Here is a 14,651-nt window from a genome sequence, read left to right as displayed (position 1 = left end):
CGAGCTGAAAGAGTACTAAGCTGTTTCTGCTAGTTAAAGTATACCTGGCAATCTGAGTGCTAGACTCCTTCCCTGTGTGGCTGCCATGTCCTAATGGGGTTTAGATGAGTGACTCCAGGACCTCTGAGAATTCTCCTTCTATCTCTCCATCACCCAATGGCTCCGCTCTGTCCAGCAAGTGATTTACCACAGAGTTCAAGGCTAATTTTAAAGACGTTTTGTTTACATGTGTGCGCGCGCGCGCGCGCGCGCGCGCACACACACACACACACACACACACACACACACAATTTCAGAATTAAAAGCATGTTTGTCTGTATTCATTTATTATAAACATCTGAAATTTCATTTTGGGGGGTACAGGAGATCACTACCTGATGCCTTCCTTACCAATTCTCAGGGTTCAAGTGCTTGCCAGCTCTGGTTTGGACATGGATTGTGTCTCCCAAGGGCTCATTCATGAAAATACGGTTCACATGTAAGGCATTAAGAGAGTAGGAGCTTAATCCAACTGCTAGAGTGTTAGAGGACATATCTGTCTCTTTTATGAACTAGCTCCATGAAGGATGGAATCATGTATATATTTTTTAAAATGACACCCAACACCTAACACAGAATCTAGGGCACAAAAGGAGCTTGATTATCTGTGGAGGCAAATGGGCAGGCATGAGTATCATCACAGACACAAGCAACATGCCCTCAGAAGCAGTAAGATAGAAACACCAAGATCCTGGGTATCCCTCAATGGAAGGCAAGCAAACATGGGTGTGGCCTCAAGCGCTTCGGTGTGGGGGTGGGAGTGGAGGTGGGGAAAGGGAGCTACTGGGGGAATCCTTGAGAGATTCCTGATCAAGCAGAGCCACGTGCCCAGAAAAGAGCTGTGACTTTGCCCACAGTGGGTTGGGGCTCTCTGGAGGGCTGGGCATGCTTCTTACTTACCTATTACTCCAGGAGGACCTGGCCTCCCTAAATCTCCTGGGAAACCTCTTGGCCCAGGGTCTCCCATTTCTCCTGGATGGCCCTTCTGCCCAGGCATCCCTGGGTCACCTAGGGACAGGAGAGAAGTTTTTCATACAGTGACATCTAAATAGCATTACTTGGTAAGGTTGTCTATCTTTTTAATATTAACAAGGACACAGTTTTATTATTTTTTCTTTCTAGATATTTTTAGCTCTAAGGAGACAAATACTTAATTTCAGAAAGATGCACTTTCAAAACAGCTGAAGTTGCCAGTCACGATTTTAACTATTTTTCCCCCCTGACTTGAAAGGAAAAGGATGATTAAAACCCTGAGCTGTATATGTGATATTGCTTTAGGGAAGGGAGGCAGCCTCAAAAATGACAGAGGGATGAGAAGAAACAGCCTGTGCTGTGTCAGCCACCTTCTGCATCTGGTGCAGAGATGGCACTTTGCCAACGCTGCTTGAAGTAATTAGTGAAACCCTGTGAAGCTGGGCTGGGTTTGGGTGATGAAGAGGTAAGTGTGCATGCCCTGTCCCGAGGCATGCTTCAGGAGGCAGAAGGGCCCTCAGTGAAGAACAGCTCTTTCTGGTATCCCAAGTCACATGAATGCTCAGGAATTTTCGAGGTTTTTCTTGCAAGGTACCTGGACACCCTGGTGGTCCAGAAGAGCCTGGCTGTCCAGGTCTGCCTGGTGGTCCTCTATGTCCTTCAGCTCCAGGAAAGCCTTGGTCTCCAGGGGCTCCTGGATGTCCTAAGGAAGGAAGGATCAAAATCCCATTAGTTGTAGATTGCTCTTTGAAACAGTAGTTCTCTAACAGTCAACTTCAAGCCTCACACTGTTGTGGGTTTGTTTTTGTTTTTTTTGTTGTTGTTGTTGTATTTAAACTCTTTTCTATTGATAAAGAAGACATGACTGAGGAAAATTTGGTGACAAAGTTCCCATAATCCTCCTCACATCTTACCACAGATTTCCATCTGTACACACACATACAAATAACACCCACAATTTTATTTTCTGTTTTTAAAACTAGTATTGTATCACAAGCAGTTTTCCAAGTTTGTCATAGTTTATCATTTTCAAATGATAACTTCTTGATTCAATCTTATTTAAATTGCCAGGCAGTGGTGGCACACGCCTTTAATCCCAGAACTCCGGAGGCAGAGCCAGGTGGATCTCTATGAGTTTGAGGCCAGCCTGGGCTACACAGTGAGTTCCAGGAAAGGTGCAAAGCTATACAGAGAAACCCTGTCTTGAAAAAACAAAACAAAACAAAACAAAAATCAATCTTATTTAAACTAATCTAATTTTTTCCTGCTGCTGGCCAATCAAGTACCTCTAATTCTTTTTGCCTTTCTGCATAATGATCTGTACATACAGATATAATCTTTTATTTATTCTTTGACAATGTATGCAGTGATCATATTCACTCACTCCCCATCCCACTCTCTTTTATAGATCTTTAACCGTGCTCTCTCCTTTTGAACTATTTCCGTAAGAAAAAATGTCCCAGGAACAAAATTTCCTAGTAAATAGTGTGATATTTGGACTTTTCCTGAAATACATTTTTAAATGCTAAAGTATTTTAAAGTAAAACATAACCATTTGGAATCCCATCCCCAAATGCTTCGGGAGGCAAGCCGGAAAAATAAATCTTCCTATGTTGCTGAAATAATATTGCGGCATCCAAGAAAATTAATAACAGTCCCAAAGATCATCAAATGCTCACTTCGGACTCAAGTCCACTCCCACCCTGTTGTCCTTGCAGCAACTCTTACTAAATTCTGCACCAGAGCTGCACACTGTGCCTAGCATGCATGCCTCGTACATTACAATAATAAAAAATAAAAAAAAATGTAAAGTCTCTTAACAGTCCCTTTCTCATGACTGTGACTTTTCTAGGCTGCTCTCTAGGCCTTCTGAAATAGGCCATTCTGCATTTGGTTCTTGACACAGGTTGCCTGTGTTTGGGAGGAAGTACTGTACTTACACCCCCTACCCCATGGGTCACCTCCCCACAGCTCTACAAACAACACCCAGAGAATGACCCATGTTGTCACTAAAGACTGGGTTTATAACCTTGTTTTTGGTAATTTGCAATTATTCTGGAGGTTCTAGCAGCCCTCTATCAGAAAGGGTCTTCTGCTTCAATTAAGTGTGTAGTATGGAGGCACAGGAGTTCTCCAAGCATCATATTGAGGATACTGAGAAATCTATCTATCTTCATGGACTGAGCAGCTACTGAATTCTCAGACTCTCAGACAGTTATTGTTAGACCCTCTCCTGTGTAAATCAATAAAATAAGTCCTTTTTGTAATGTTATATTATATATATAATACATATGTATTATAATATATGTAATATATAATCCGTTGATTCTATTCCCCTAAAGAACCCTGATTATACTTTAAATTATATTTATTTTATTACTAGAAAGATGGCTATTTTCCCATATGCTTATTTATATGTGTGACTTTAATTCAAATTTATAGTAAACCAATAATCTATGCTGAAACTCAATGGCTGAATCTTCAAATAAAATACACTGTTTTGTATTTCCAAATCCATAGAGGGATAGTATTCATTAGAACACTACACTAACCGAAGCTTGTTCCTGTTAACTGATTAAATTTACTGTCTTCTAACCCTGCTCTGTTACCTAACTGATCCCAGACACCTTCCTGCAAGGGACACATGGCATCATCAATGTCAGCTCCAGTTGCCGAAGCAGGTATTCACAACTGCATCCCAGAGTTATGGTCATGTTGAGAGCAGAATTTCAGGAGTAATTTGCACTGTATTTCCCTTGGAGTTGAAGTGGATGGATGGGATTAGGGTTGACCCAGTATAATCTTACATAATCATGGATCAAGCTATGCTCTATACATCCTCACCGAGTTCACTATAGTGCAGTGCAGAGATTCCTAGCCAAGGAAAATAGAGTATCTAAACTCTGTGCTGATGAATAACAGAAAAAAAATAAAATAAAACTTCAAGCTGAATCCATGGCAAATAAAAAACCAGAGCAATTTAAACACTGATGATCACAGGACACCAGATCACACAGGGCAAGGCAGATTCTCTGGAAAAGCCTGACTCTTACTGTTTGGCTGACTTCAGAAGTCAGCCATGCTGATGCTGTGTGTGGAGTTTTCAGTGTACAAGTGACTTTCATTTGATGTTCTGATCAGACATTCTATTTTGGGAAACAAAACATGGCAGCTCCTGCCAAATGGAACTTCAAGGTGATGCCTGAATGTCCTGGCTAGGTTTTTTTGTCATCTAGGATGAGGAAATTTCAATTGAGAACAAGTCTGCATCGGATTGGTCTGTAGCGGCATTTTCTTGATTGATGATTGATGTGGGAGAACCCAGACCGCTGTGGGTGGTGCTACCTCTGGGCAGGTGGCCCTGAATTGTATAAGCAAGCAGGCTAAGCCAGTAAGCAGCATTTCTCCATGGCCTGTGCTTCAGTTCCTGCCTCCAGGTTCCTGCCTTGCGTTCCTACCCTGACTTATTTTCATGAATAACTACGAGACATAAGATGAAATAAATCCTTTCCTCCTCAAGTTACTTTTGGTTTACAGTGTTTGTCACACAGCAATAGAAAGCAAAATGTGATGATGGCATTCTAAATACAAAGTCTTAATTTACGAGGAAACTATATCAATCCAAGCCTAGATTTAAGTCTAACCATTACCAACTGATTGCACTCAGGCATAAGTGACTTCACCAGCCATCTGTAAGTAGACATTCGCTCTGTCCATGCAGTGTACACCTCTCTGTGTGTATCTTTTTGCATTTTCCTGATTATTAACTTCAGATATGCTCCTAGCAGAATTCCTCTGTTAAGGAGTGAGCATAATTTAAACATTGGTACATGTTTCTTCAGGGCCCAAACCAATGCAAATTTGAACTCATCCCATTTACTTGTATGCCCTTTGCTATCAGTGGGAGAAAAGAGCTTCCAATATAACTTTGGCCATCTTAAATGACAGAGATGGCAAGATAACCTGACTTTTAGTTGCTTGAATATTTATTTTGAATATTCACTTTGAATATTTGAGTATTCAATATGAATATGCAGAAGGGAGTGTATTGCTTTGCCAATGACATTGGTCACAGGGGCCATTGTGAGAATAGATTGAGAATCCCTAGTGCCTAGTCCTGGTATACTTCTGGGTGAAGGCTTATACAACACTGCCACACAGAATTATTTTTGATACAAACATTAATGGACAAATGGTAAAGAAAATATTGATAGGATCATTCCCAGTGATAACTGGAAAAGTAATTACATTGTGTTTCAAAGTAAATCTTCTTTCTTATAATAGGAAAAATGTGGATCTATACCTTGGTATCCAGGGCTACCTGGCTCACCCTTCGGACCAGGTGGACCACACTGACTGGCAGGGTCACCTTTGTTTCCTGTGAGTGACACAATACCAAAAGCATTAGTTAGGAAAACATTGTTTGGTCTCAGAGAAGTAACTTCCATGGTATTTGTCTTCATAATCTGGTTTCCGGTTTTCCAGGGGGCTTTTTAAAAACTGTTTTTGTTCCTAAAGAAGAACGATAGAAGTATAGGTGGAAGATGTGATTTATTATTTTTAAAATGATAAATTTATTTATTCCATGTGTATGAGTGTTGGGCCTGCAAGTGTGTGTGCATGCCTTGTGAATGCCTGGTACCTGTAGAGGTTACCAAGACAGTCAAACTTTTGAATGTTGTATGCAAACATTTAAGATACTATGATTTCAGTTTATTTGCTTGTTTGTCTCTCCAAGGGGTAAATAAAACTTCTCCTTTTTTTAAGGATCTTGATTTGTTAGGAGTACAATTTCAGTTGTGTTTACAAGACAATATGGCCATAAGCACAAGATAGGCTTAGACCTTTTGGGCCAGCCTGCAGCTATTTTTCAAATAAAGTTTTATTGGGATGTGTCTGAGTAGTTGTGGCTGAGACTATATGCCCAACAAAGTAAAAAAAAAAAAAAAAAAAAAAAACTTATGATATGGCCCTTTAGGGGGAAAAAAGACACTTCTTATCTTTAATTAAGGATAAAAATAATCCAATTATAAGTTACATCTGGCTTGAGAATTCTGAAGTAAACAATTAACATCTGGTGGGGACTTACATTCTGTGATTCTTATAAGTAGAATCCCAATAGCTGAACAGAGGAAATCCTTAAATGAGTGACTGGTTCCTATGGAACATGGGGTTTCAGAGTCAAAGTGGACACTTTCTAGAGATGTGGATCTGGCCGGTTGGACCAGCTGTAATTTGGGAAGCTGTGGTCACTACATGGATGGCTTCTGAGACTTTCATGGAGAGGAAGTCGTGATGAGCCCACAGTCATGCTGTATCCCTTTGTAGGTACCTTTGGCCCTGGCTGGAAAATGAGAACCTTTTGAAGGTTCAGTGTTCCACTGCTGAGTTGTTGCTGAGTTCTACCTTGTGTGATGTATTTTGTTGTGACAAAGATGCTCACTTGCAGGCTTATAATCCTCAGAACTCTGAATTTGACTTGACGGCTGTGAACATTTTCCAAGCCATACCTTTAGGTCCTCTTGCTCCGTCATCTCCTGGGAGTCCAGGGGGGCCTGGAGGACCTGGATCACCCTGGCAATTAACAGAACAAAAATAAGACCCTAGTTGGGTTTTCCATGCAATGGCATAAACATGCTATCGCTTTCTGCCACCAATTTGGTGTTTGTAATTGATAATGGTAAAGGAAATTGTTAATGCCCTTTAAGCATACTACTAACTGTGTCTATGTTTTACAAGCTGGTGAAATCCCTACAGAATGAGAGCTATCCATCTCAGCAAGAATCATAGAATTCTCTATATATGATTACCAGAGAGTAACCATGTCATGCATTTGAATTTACAGTTTGATCAAACCAGTTGACATAAAATAAAATATTGAAAGTTGTGCTGTAGCATAAATTTTAAAAATCCATTTTATTCCAAAAGAAGGAAAGCCAACTACTTTATACATTTTCCAGAAGTATGGTACAAGTTACTACATCATTATTTTCTGATTTCTCAAGGGGAATGTTACTCATGATTATGAAGGCCAAGTACATTTTAAGTAAAATATATGAAATCTTCAAACAGATGGAAAGGCTTAGCAAACAAAATTTGGGTAGCATTCAGGATTTTTTTTTTAAACAATGTAATACCAAAAGGTAAGTCTCTATGTGTTATTTAACCCTGGGCTGGAATGTGTGAATCACATGACTTGCTCATGTACAGCAGGACAGGCAGTTCTGAGCACTAGTTGGAAATTTCAGTTATGCCATAATCTTCTGGAAGGCTCCTTTCTTTCTCCATGCTACCTCATACTCTCAAATAACCAGTATATGGCAGGGGCACAGACCGGCAAATTCTGAATTTTTGTGGGCTCCTGAGAGCAGGAAGAGTTTATTTCTTCCCTCTTCTAGGAGCAGCCTCTCACCTGGTCACCTGGAAATCCTGGAAAACCAATGACTCCTTTTAGTCCAGGTGGGCCTGGAGGGCCAGGGGGACCTGGAGGCCCAGGGAACCCATTTGTCCCAGGCGGTCCCCTGTACAGCCCAGGTGGTCCATCTCTTCCAGGATCTCCTCTTCCCCCTTGCATCCCTGGGCTTCCTTTATCACCTGTTGAGGTCGGAAGTGTTACAAACTCCTTGGCTGAAGTCTTAGACTAAGTGCAGATAGTACTGAATGGCTCAGTTCTACTTGCAAAAAACGAAGCCATGGAAATTGGGGATGTTGGCTTCTGTTCGAAGCCACATCTCTGTGGTTTCTGTCTTTGGCAACCTCACTGCAAAAGAAGCTGCCAAGAATAGACATGAGAGGCCATGGGTGGGAGGAGGGGGCAGGCAAAGTCATTTGCTGTAGCATGCACACCTTACAAATGAAGAGGAATTCAGCCCAGAGAAGTTGAAACATTTTCTCCTAATGGCTAGCTAAAGAGAAATCCAGGATATAACCCAAGCAGATTAACCCTGAACTTGAGAAAGAATACAAATTAAGTTGTCAAAAATCCTTGCCCTGCCATGTTTCAGAGGACTAGCAGTATGTCATGGGGATGCTTTTTAGAAAAATATGGTCCCTGGTAACCCCAGATCTGTAGATTCAGGATCTGTGTTTATATACTCTCTTGTTAGAGACTGGTCAAAATGACATAGGCAGACCCAGATATTCATAGCAGCTCCCCCAAACAGAGGGGCTTTAAGCCTGGAGCCAGTAATTTATGTATAGCTTATGTTAGTCCTAGTGTGGAATATCCAAACTATAAATACATATGAACTCCAACTACTTTTAGCACGGAAAAGCCAAAATATTACTGGAAAATTTAACAGGGCACAATTACATTTAAGAAATGACCTTTCCTAATTCCTTGTTAGAGGGAAAGTTGCCTCATAGGCTGGCTTGCCTGAATGATCTATAAAATGCCAACCTATTTGATAAGGTTGAAAAACCTCAAGCATTTACCTCTCTGTCCTGGGAACCCATCATCTCCTGGAGGACCAGTGTCCCCGGGATCCCCCTTTGGGGAAATGATGGCTGCTTCTCCTGCATCACCGGGAGGTCCTCTGGCTCCTGTAAATGTGACTTACATGAGAGAAACACAAACACACCCATGCTACACCCCTGGGACAGGGATGCAGTTGGTTTACTCAGTAAGCTTGCTACATTCAACCCAAACATCTCAGGATCCTCTGGGAGTTAAGACATTTGGAATGTTATAATCCACAAGGCTGTTCACTTATCCTGTGGCATCTGAATCATCCATAGCCCACGTCCAGTGGTCCATACCTTTCTCCCTCACCACCCTTTTGTTTTTCTGCTCTTTACATGAAAAGAACAAACATATTTCAACCTGGTTCTCTATATATGGACTGCCAAAAAGTCAGGACTGTACCACATATCTCAGTATATTTGGGAACACTGTCCCAGCCGAGCACTGTGCTGAGATGGGCTTAGTAGACCAACATAATGAGAGTTGCTTGTTAAAAGGGAGTTCTGTGGACCAATGGCTATAGCATTAGTAGTGTGACGTCAGCAATAGTGAGAGTGCTCATAGTGCTGGGGGGCACATTTATACAACTGTGGTCGGCAGATGCTGTTAGTGCTGGGATTCTCCTCAGGGAGCATCTTGGGGGAGTTTAAAAACTGCAATGGTAGCACTGATGCAATTTTTAATTCTCCATGGAGTGCCTTTAGTAGAATGACATGACTTCTCTGCAAGTATCAGTTTTTATGTGGCAAAGAGATTATTGATCTTTACCATTTTGAATTCCTTAATTCATGTAAATAGTTTATAAGCTAATAGAACAAGCAATCAAACAAACAAACAAAAAACTAGAGGATCAAAAAACTGAGAAGAAAAGGTCATTTGAATAAAACTGGAGGCTATTTTTCCCGAGAGCTTTAAGAGTTGAAAATTTTTCTTGTAAAGGCTGTCAAGCATTGATTTTATTGCTAGAAATGCTATATTTTCTCCTGTAGCAACAGCTGAGAGGCCACAGGAAACATCTATGCTGTAAATGGTTAGGAGGGGCAGGATTCAAAACATAAAACCCCAAACAATATTTTATGAAAATTAAGTACTTGTGAAAATTACATGCAAATCAAATTTCATTGTCCACAACTAAAATTCTGTTCCAACTTTTAATTTTATCTTGTCTGTGTGTTGTCACATCCGGTGGTTTTCAGGTGCCAAGGCCAAGGTGTATTATTGTCACAGAGGCCATTTGGCCTCCAATGCCTGCAACATTGTTTACAGATGATGACCACCAGGACAGCAAGGCCTCTGAAGCCCTATGTCTATAAATCAATGCATTCAGAACCTCTTGCTAGCATCTCCAACATTAGAGTGGTTTATTTATCTTCCTTACATGTACTAAGATTGAAAGGCAAGGAAAATGAATTCCTATGATATCACATGCTGTGGGATGTTCTGTATGGCAAATGTGTTGCTCTGATTGGTCAATAAATAAAACACTGATTGGCCCGTGGCTAGGCAGGAAGTATAGGTGGGACTAACAGAGAGGAGAAAAGAAAGAACAGGAAGGCAGAAGACACTGCCAGCCGCCGCCAGAACAAGCAGCATGTGAAGATACCGGTAAGCCACAAGCTATCTGGCAAGGTATAGATTTATGGAAATGGATTAATTTAAGCTATAAGAACAGTTAGCAAGAAGCCTGCCATGGCCATACAGTTTGTAAGCAATATAAGTCTCTGTGTTTACTTGGTTGGGTCTGAGCAGCTGTGGGACTGGCGGGTGACAAAGATTTGTCTTGACTATGGGCAAGGCAGGAAAACTCTAGCCATAAACACAGAACCAAAGAAATCCTGAGACAAAGTAATCGCATTTGATTCAACACTGGGAATGAGGTCACGCAGCCGCCTTCCCCCGCCCCCAGGTTGATAAACCCACTTGCCTTTGGCACCTCTCTCTCCCAGGTCTCCCTGCAAGCCAGGCCATCCCTTCTCTCCGATTTCTCCCTTTCTTCCAGGTTGTCCATCAGGGCCTGACCTTCCTCTTTCTCCAGGAAAACCAGGGTAGCCAGGCAGCCCTGGGTGTCCTAATAAAATGAGAACATGAAGTTTAGGGAAACACTTTAAGGCTAGCATGGTTCTTTCATGTCCCTGGTCATTCAGTGATACAAATTCCTGCCCAACACTTGATGCTGAAAGGAAATCATTAATTTGAACCTGACTATGGTCTTAAACATCTGTGTTCTCCCACCCACTCCTATTTCCTTATCCTAAAGATGCAACCTGAAAATGATATTGTTTTGGGGTCCTGCGTCCATCATGTTTTAAGAGCACCAAGAGAAAGGATGAGGACAGAGGGCCCATCCAAAGTGAAATGTGTTAGCCTTGCCCTAACAATATCACTGGTGCTGCCTGGTCTAGTGAGCTTAGATATCCTCATCCTGTGAACCCAACCCAATATCCCTCCCTGCCCACCCCCACCCCCGCCCTGCAGGCCTATTGCCAATTTTCTTACATCAGAACATCTGTCACTAAAAAAGATAACACAGAGAAGAAAGGCTACATCTAAAAGAGGAGGGCAAAGCTAAGCTAGTTAATGCATTCTTTTTTTTTTTTTTTTTTTTTTTTTTTTTTTTGGTTTTTCGAGACAGGGTTTCTCTGTGTAGCTTTGCGCCTTTCCTGGAACTCACTTGGTAGCCCAGGCTGGCCTCGAACTCACAGAGATCCGCCTGGCTCTGCCTCCCAAGTGCTGGGATTAAAGGCGTGCGCCACCACCGCCCGGCTAGTTAATGCATTCTATTAGTGTAAGTCTTGCCTAACCAGTTTGGTTTGACAGTTGATTTTGAGTTAATAAAACTGGGAGAATTATTGGGAGAGCACTACTCACCCTTTGGACCTAGAAGGCCAGGAAGGCCACTTTCCCCAGTGGGGCCTGGGATCCCAGGAGGCCCTCGGAGACCATCTGCTCCTGGGAGGCCTGGGAGGCCAGGGAGGCCCTTCATCCCAGCTGGTCCAGAAGGCCCCATGTCTCCTGGCTGGCCTTTCCAACCTGGGGCCCCTGAAACAAAGCACAACAACCATGAAGCTGGAAAACGTAAAACTTTTTTCAAACATTCACAAGAAAAACACACTCTACAGAGCTTAAGTGATGTACCCGTGGCACATTAAACAAGAACAAAATAATATTTATCAGCTAAAGTGACAGGCAACTTTGTATCTGCCTAAGAATATATTTTTCTGGATATTATAAAAAGGGGGGCAGAGATCATCTGATCATACTTTAAGAATGAATGAAGATTTATTGTATTCTCTTTTTGAAAATATGAAGACACAGATATGAAAACCAAAAACTCTTCTTATATGTGATCTAGAAAGAGAAGAAGAGGAGGAGGAGGAAGAGAAAGAAGATGGAGAAGGGGGAGGAGGAAGAGGAGAAGAAGAAGGAGATGAAGAAGGAGGAGAAGGAGAAGAAGAAGAAGAGAAGGAGGAGGAGGAAGGAGGAGGAGGAGGAGGAGGAGGAGGAGGAGGAGGAGGAGGAGGAGGAGGAGGAGGAGGAGGAGGAGAAAGTTGAAGTTGTTGATTCTGGGTACTTTCTGAACCTTTGCCCCAGTGAACTTCAGTGAGACTGTTAACTCTGATGAAAGATTTGTACAAATCAGAACAGCCAGTGGTGCTTGAGATGAAGCTGTAGCAGTAAATTCTGTCCCGCTGGCTTTGCAAGTGGGCATCTTGCATTGGGATAAAAGCAGCAGCAAATACGTTACAGAGTGAAGGACCCCAGCAATGAAATGAGGAGCCTACCAGAGAAAGCTCCTACTATGGGCTGAATGTGTCTCCCCAGAGTTGTTATACTGAATCTTAACCACCAATGTGAGAGGATTAAGAAGCAGGGAGTTTTGAAAATGATTAAATGTGAGGTCTGTGGTATTTGAGTGAGGATATTAGAAGGTGTCATCAATGTGTAAAAGGTTTTCCCCAGATATCAAAACTCCTGGTGTCTTGATTTTGGACTTTCTAGCCTCCTACTAATCAATTTCTGTTGCTTATAAATTATTCATTTAAAGGCATTTTGTTATAGTTGGCCCAGGGGACTAGAGAAGCCCCTGAGCACTTTTGTGAGAAGATACACACTCACTCTTGTTCCAAGAATGCAAAGTCCTGACCTTCACCTGGGACATCTCCCAAAACCACATTTGCAGGAATGACTTTGACAGATGATGCTCCACTTTCCTCAGGATGGGAAGCAGGCCTGCTTGAAGACTGCTAAGAAATGGTGGTTCCTAAACTTGCACATAATGCATGCAGCCTCTAGCCAGTTCTGTACATGTTACTTGACTAGAATTTGGGGAAGTGACACAGACCAATCTGAAACTCATGAATAAAAGGTTCTTTGTCTCTGACTTCATACACTTGTTTCTGCAGACATCCATACATAAACAAGAGGCAAGCTTCCTGACTGTAAGTAGGCAATGTCCAGACACTTCACCTTTTGACACCTACTGACACTTACCTGGACTGCCGGGAGCTCCAGGAAGTCCTGGTTGGCCTGGGATCCCTGGAGCACCTCTTTCACAGGAATGGCCAGGGGGTCCTGGGATCCCTGGAAACCCAGGACTTCCTTCTCTGCCTTTGGGACCTTTGAGACCTGGAGATCCAGGGATGCCAGGTGGCCCTGAAATGATGATGCATTGGGACATTATGAGTTAACACTGTATAGGTGGCCTATAACTTCACTCATGCATATCAATTCTAGAAATCAACAATTTGATTCTGACTCTGGGCTCCCTGAGCTAATATGTGGAATAGATTTTCATATCATAGATATAGCTACAAGTTTGTGTAAACCATGCCTTGCTAAGTGAGCCGCTTGATAAGTGTACGGATGACAAAGAGGTGATCTAGGCAAACAAGAGACCATAGGCTTCCCTCCTTCTACCATCCTCCTCCTCTGCAGCAGATTTACACCCAGATACATAAGATGCACCCAGTATGGGCTGCATGAATGCACATTTGGTGAGAGGTCTTATCAGTTACTCTTTCAAATTTCTATTGGACTTCCATGGAGCCTGCTAAGCCCAAGCCTCCCTGCTAAGCCCCTGAGTGGCTTGACCTCACATAGTCTGTACTAAACTGCCTCAGTCCGGCACTAGCAGTGACAGGTTACCCAGCCCTTGCTATTGGTGGCTTTTGGAGCAAATACATCGCCTGGATAGAGCTGAGTGGACTAAGCCACTGTACAAACAAGCCATAAAGTACACAGGCAACCCAGGGGTTTCAGGTTCATTTGATGTGATCAGTGCCTATTTGTAATCATGAAATGTACATGCACTCGCTGCATCATGTATGACAACGTAAACATTCTTTTGGGATCCGGCCAAAGCTGAACAGACATCCTATAACAAAGAGAGAGCAAAGACCTCATACCTTCAGCCCCTGGGCATCCTGGGTAACCTTTGTGCCCTTTCATGCCTGGCACTCCTGGAAGACCCCTATCTCCAGGGGGTCCTGGGTCACCAAATGCAGGGTCTCCTGCGATTCCTTTCTGGCCATCTATTCCAGGAGACCCAGGTGGACCTGGGGGCCCAATAGGGGAGGTCCCCTTTTCACCTCCGATTCCTGGATCTCCCATGTCACCACGAAAACCTATTTAACAACAATAACAGACTGCTATATGTACAAATATAGATCCAACAATATAAGGACAATACTTTGAAAACCATAGGCACAATTAAGAGGTACCTAACAGGTAACATTTCTATGACTTTTGAAACTCGAGAGGTAATATTCTTTTGCCACTCTATAAGTGATACCAATTGCTATTTTTATTGCTTCTTTTTATTTATTTATTTATTTATTTATTTATTTATTTATTATGTATATAGTGTTCTGTTTGTATATATGTCTGCACACCAGAAGAGGGCACCAGATCTCATTATAGATGGTTGTGAGCCACCATGTGGTTGCTGGGAATTGAACTTGGAACCTCTGGAAGAGCAGTCAGTGCTCTTAACCTCTGAGTCATCTTTCCAGCCCTTTTTCATTTTTTATTTTTTTGGTTTTTTTCGAGACAGGGTTTCTGTGTGTAGCTTTGCGCCTTTCCTGGAACTCACTTTGTAGACCAGGCTGGCCTCAAACTCAGAGATCCGCCTGGCTCTGCCTCCCAAGTACTGGGATTAAAGGTGTGTGCCACCACTGCC

At 42.4% G+C, this 14,651-nt stretch overlaps 1 protein-coding gene across 3 annotated transcripts in view; it reads right to left on the bottom strand.

Moving 5' to 3' along the window:
- Positions 1 to 14,651, bottom strand: part of Col4a4 (collagen type IV alpha 4 chain) — a 116,302-nt gene that overhangs the window by 30,081 nt on the left and 71,570 nt on the right. For all 3 annotated transcript variants that reach the window (XM_076549954.1, XM_006990363.4, XM_076549955.1), the window contains exons 29-38: positions 13,879 to 14,097; positions 12,965 to 13,126; positions 11,342 to 11,512; positions 10,398 to 10,541; positions 8,446 to 8,553; positions 7,424 to 7,605; positions 6,522 to 6,585; positions 5,315 to 5,389; positions 1,607 to 1,714; positions 940 to 1,047 (exon numbers count right to left, since the gene is read on the bottom strand). In XM_076549954.1, the coding sequence (XP_076406069.1) occupies positions 940 to 1,047; positions 1,607 to 1,714; positions 5,315 to 5,389; positions 6,522 to 6,585; positions 7,424 to 7,605; positions 8,446 to 8,553; positions 10,398 to 10,541; positions 11,342 to 11,512; positions 12,965 to 13,126; positions 13,879 to 14,097 (1,341 nt within the window). The remainder of the gene's footprint in view (positions 1 to 939; positions 1,048 to 1,606; positions 1,715 to 5,314; positions 5,390 to 6,521; positions 6,586 to 7,423; positions 7,606 to 8,445; positions 8,554 to 10,397; positions 10,542 to 11,341; positions 11,513 to 12,964; positions 13,127 to 13,878; positions 14,098 to 14,651) is intronic.

This window comes from Peromyscus maniculatus, chromosome 13, assembly GCF_049852395.1.
Source record: "Peromyscus maniculatus bairdii isolate BWxNUB_F1_BW_parent chromosome 13, HU_Pman_BW_mat_3.1, whole genome shotgun sequence".
In the NCBI taxonomy this organism is placed as follows: domain Eukaryota; kingdom Metazoa; phylum Chordata; class Mammalia; order Rodentia; family Cricetidae; genus Peromyscus; species Peromyscus maniculatus.
The sequence above is the reverse complement of the archived record's forward strand: the minus strand, read 5'-3'. Positions and strand labels throughout refer to the sequence as shown.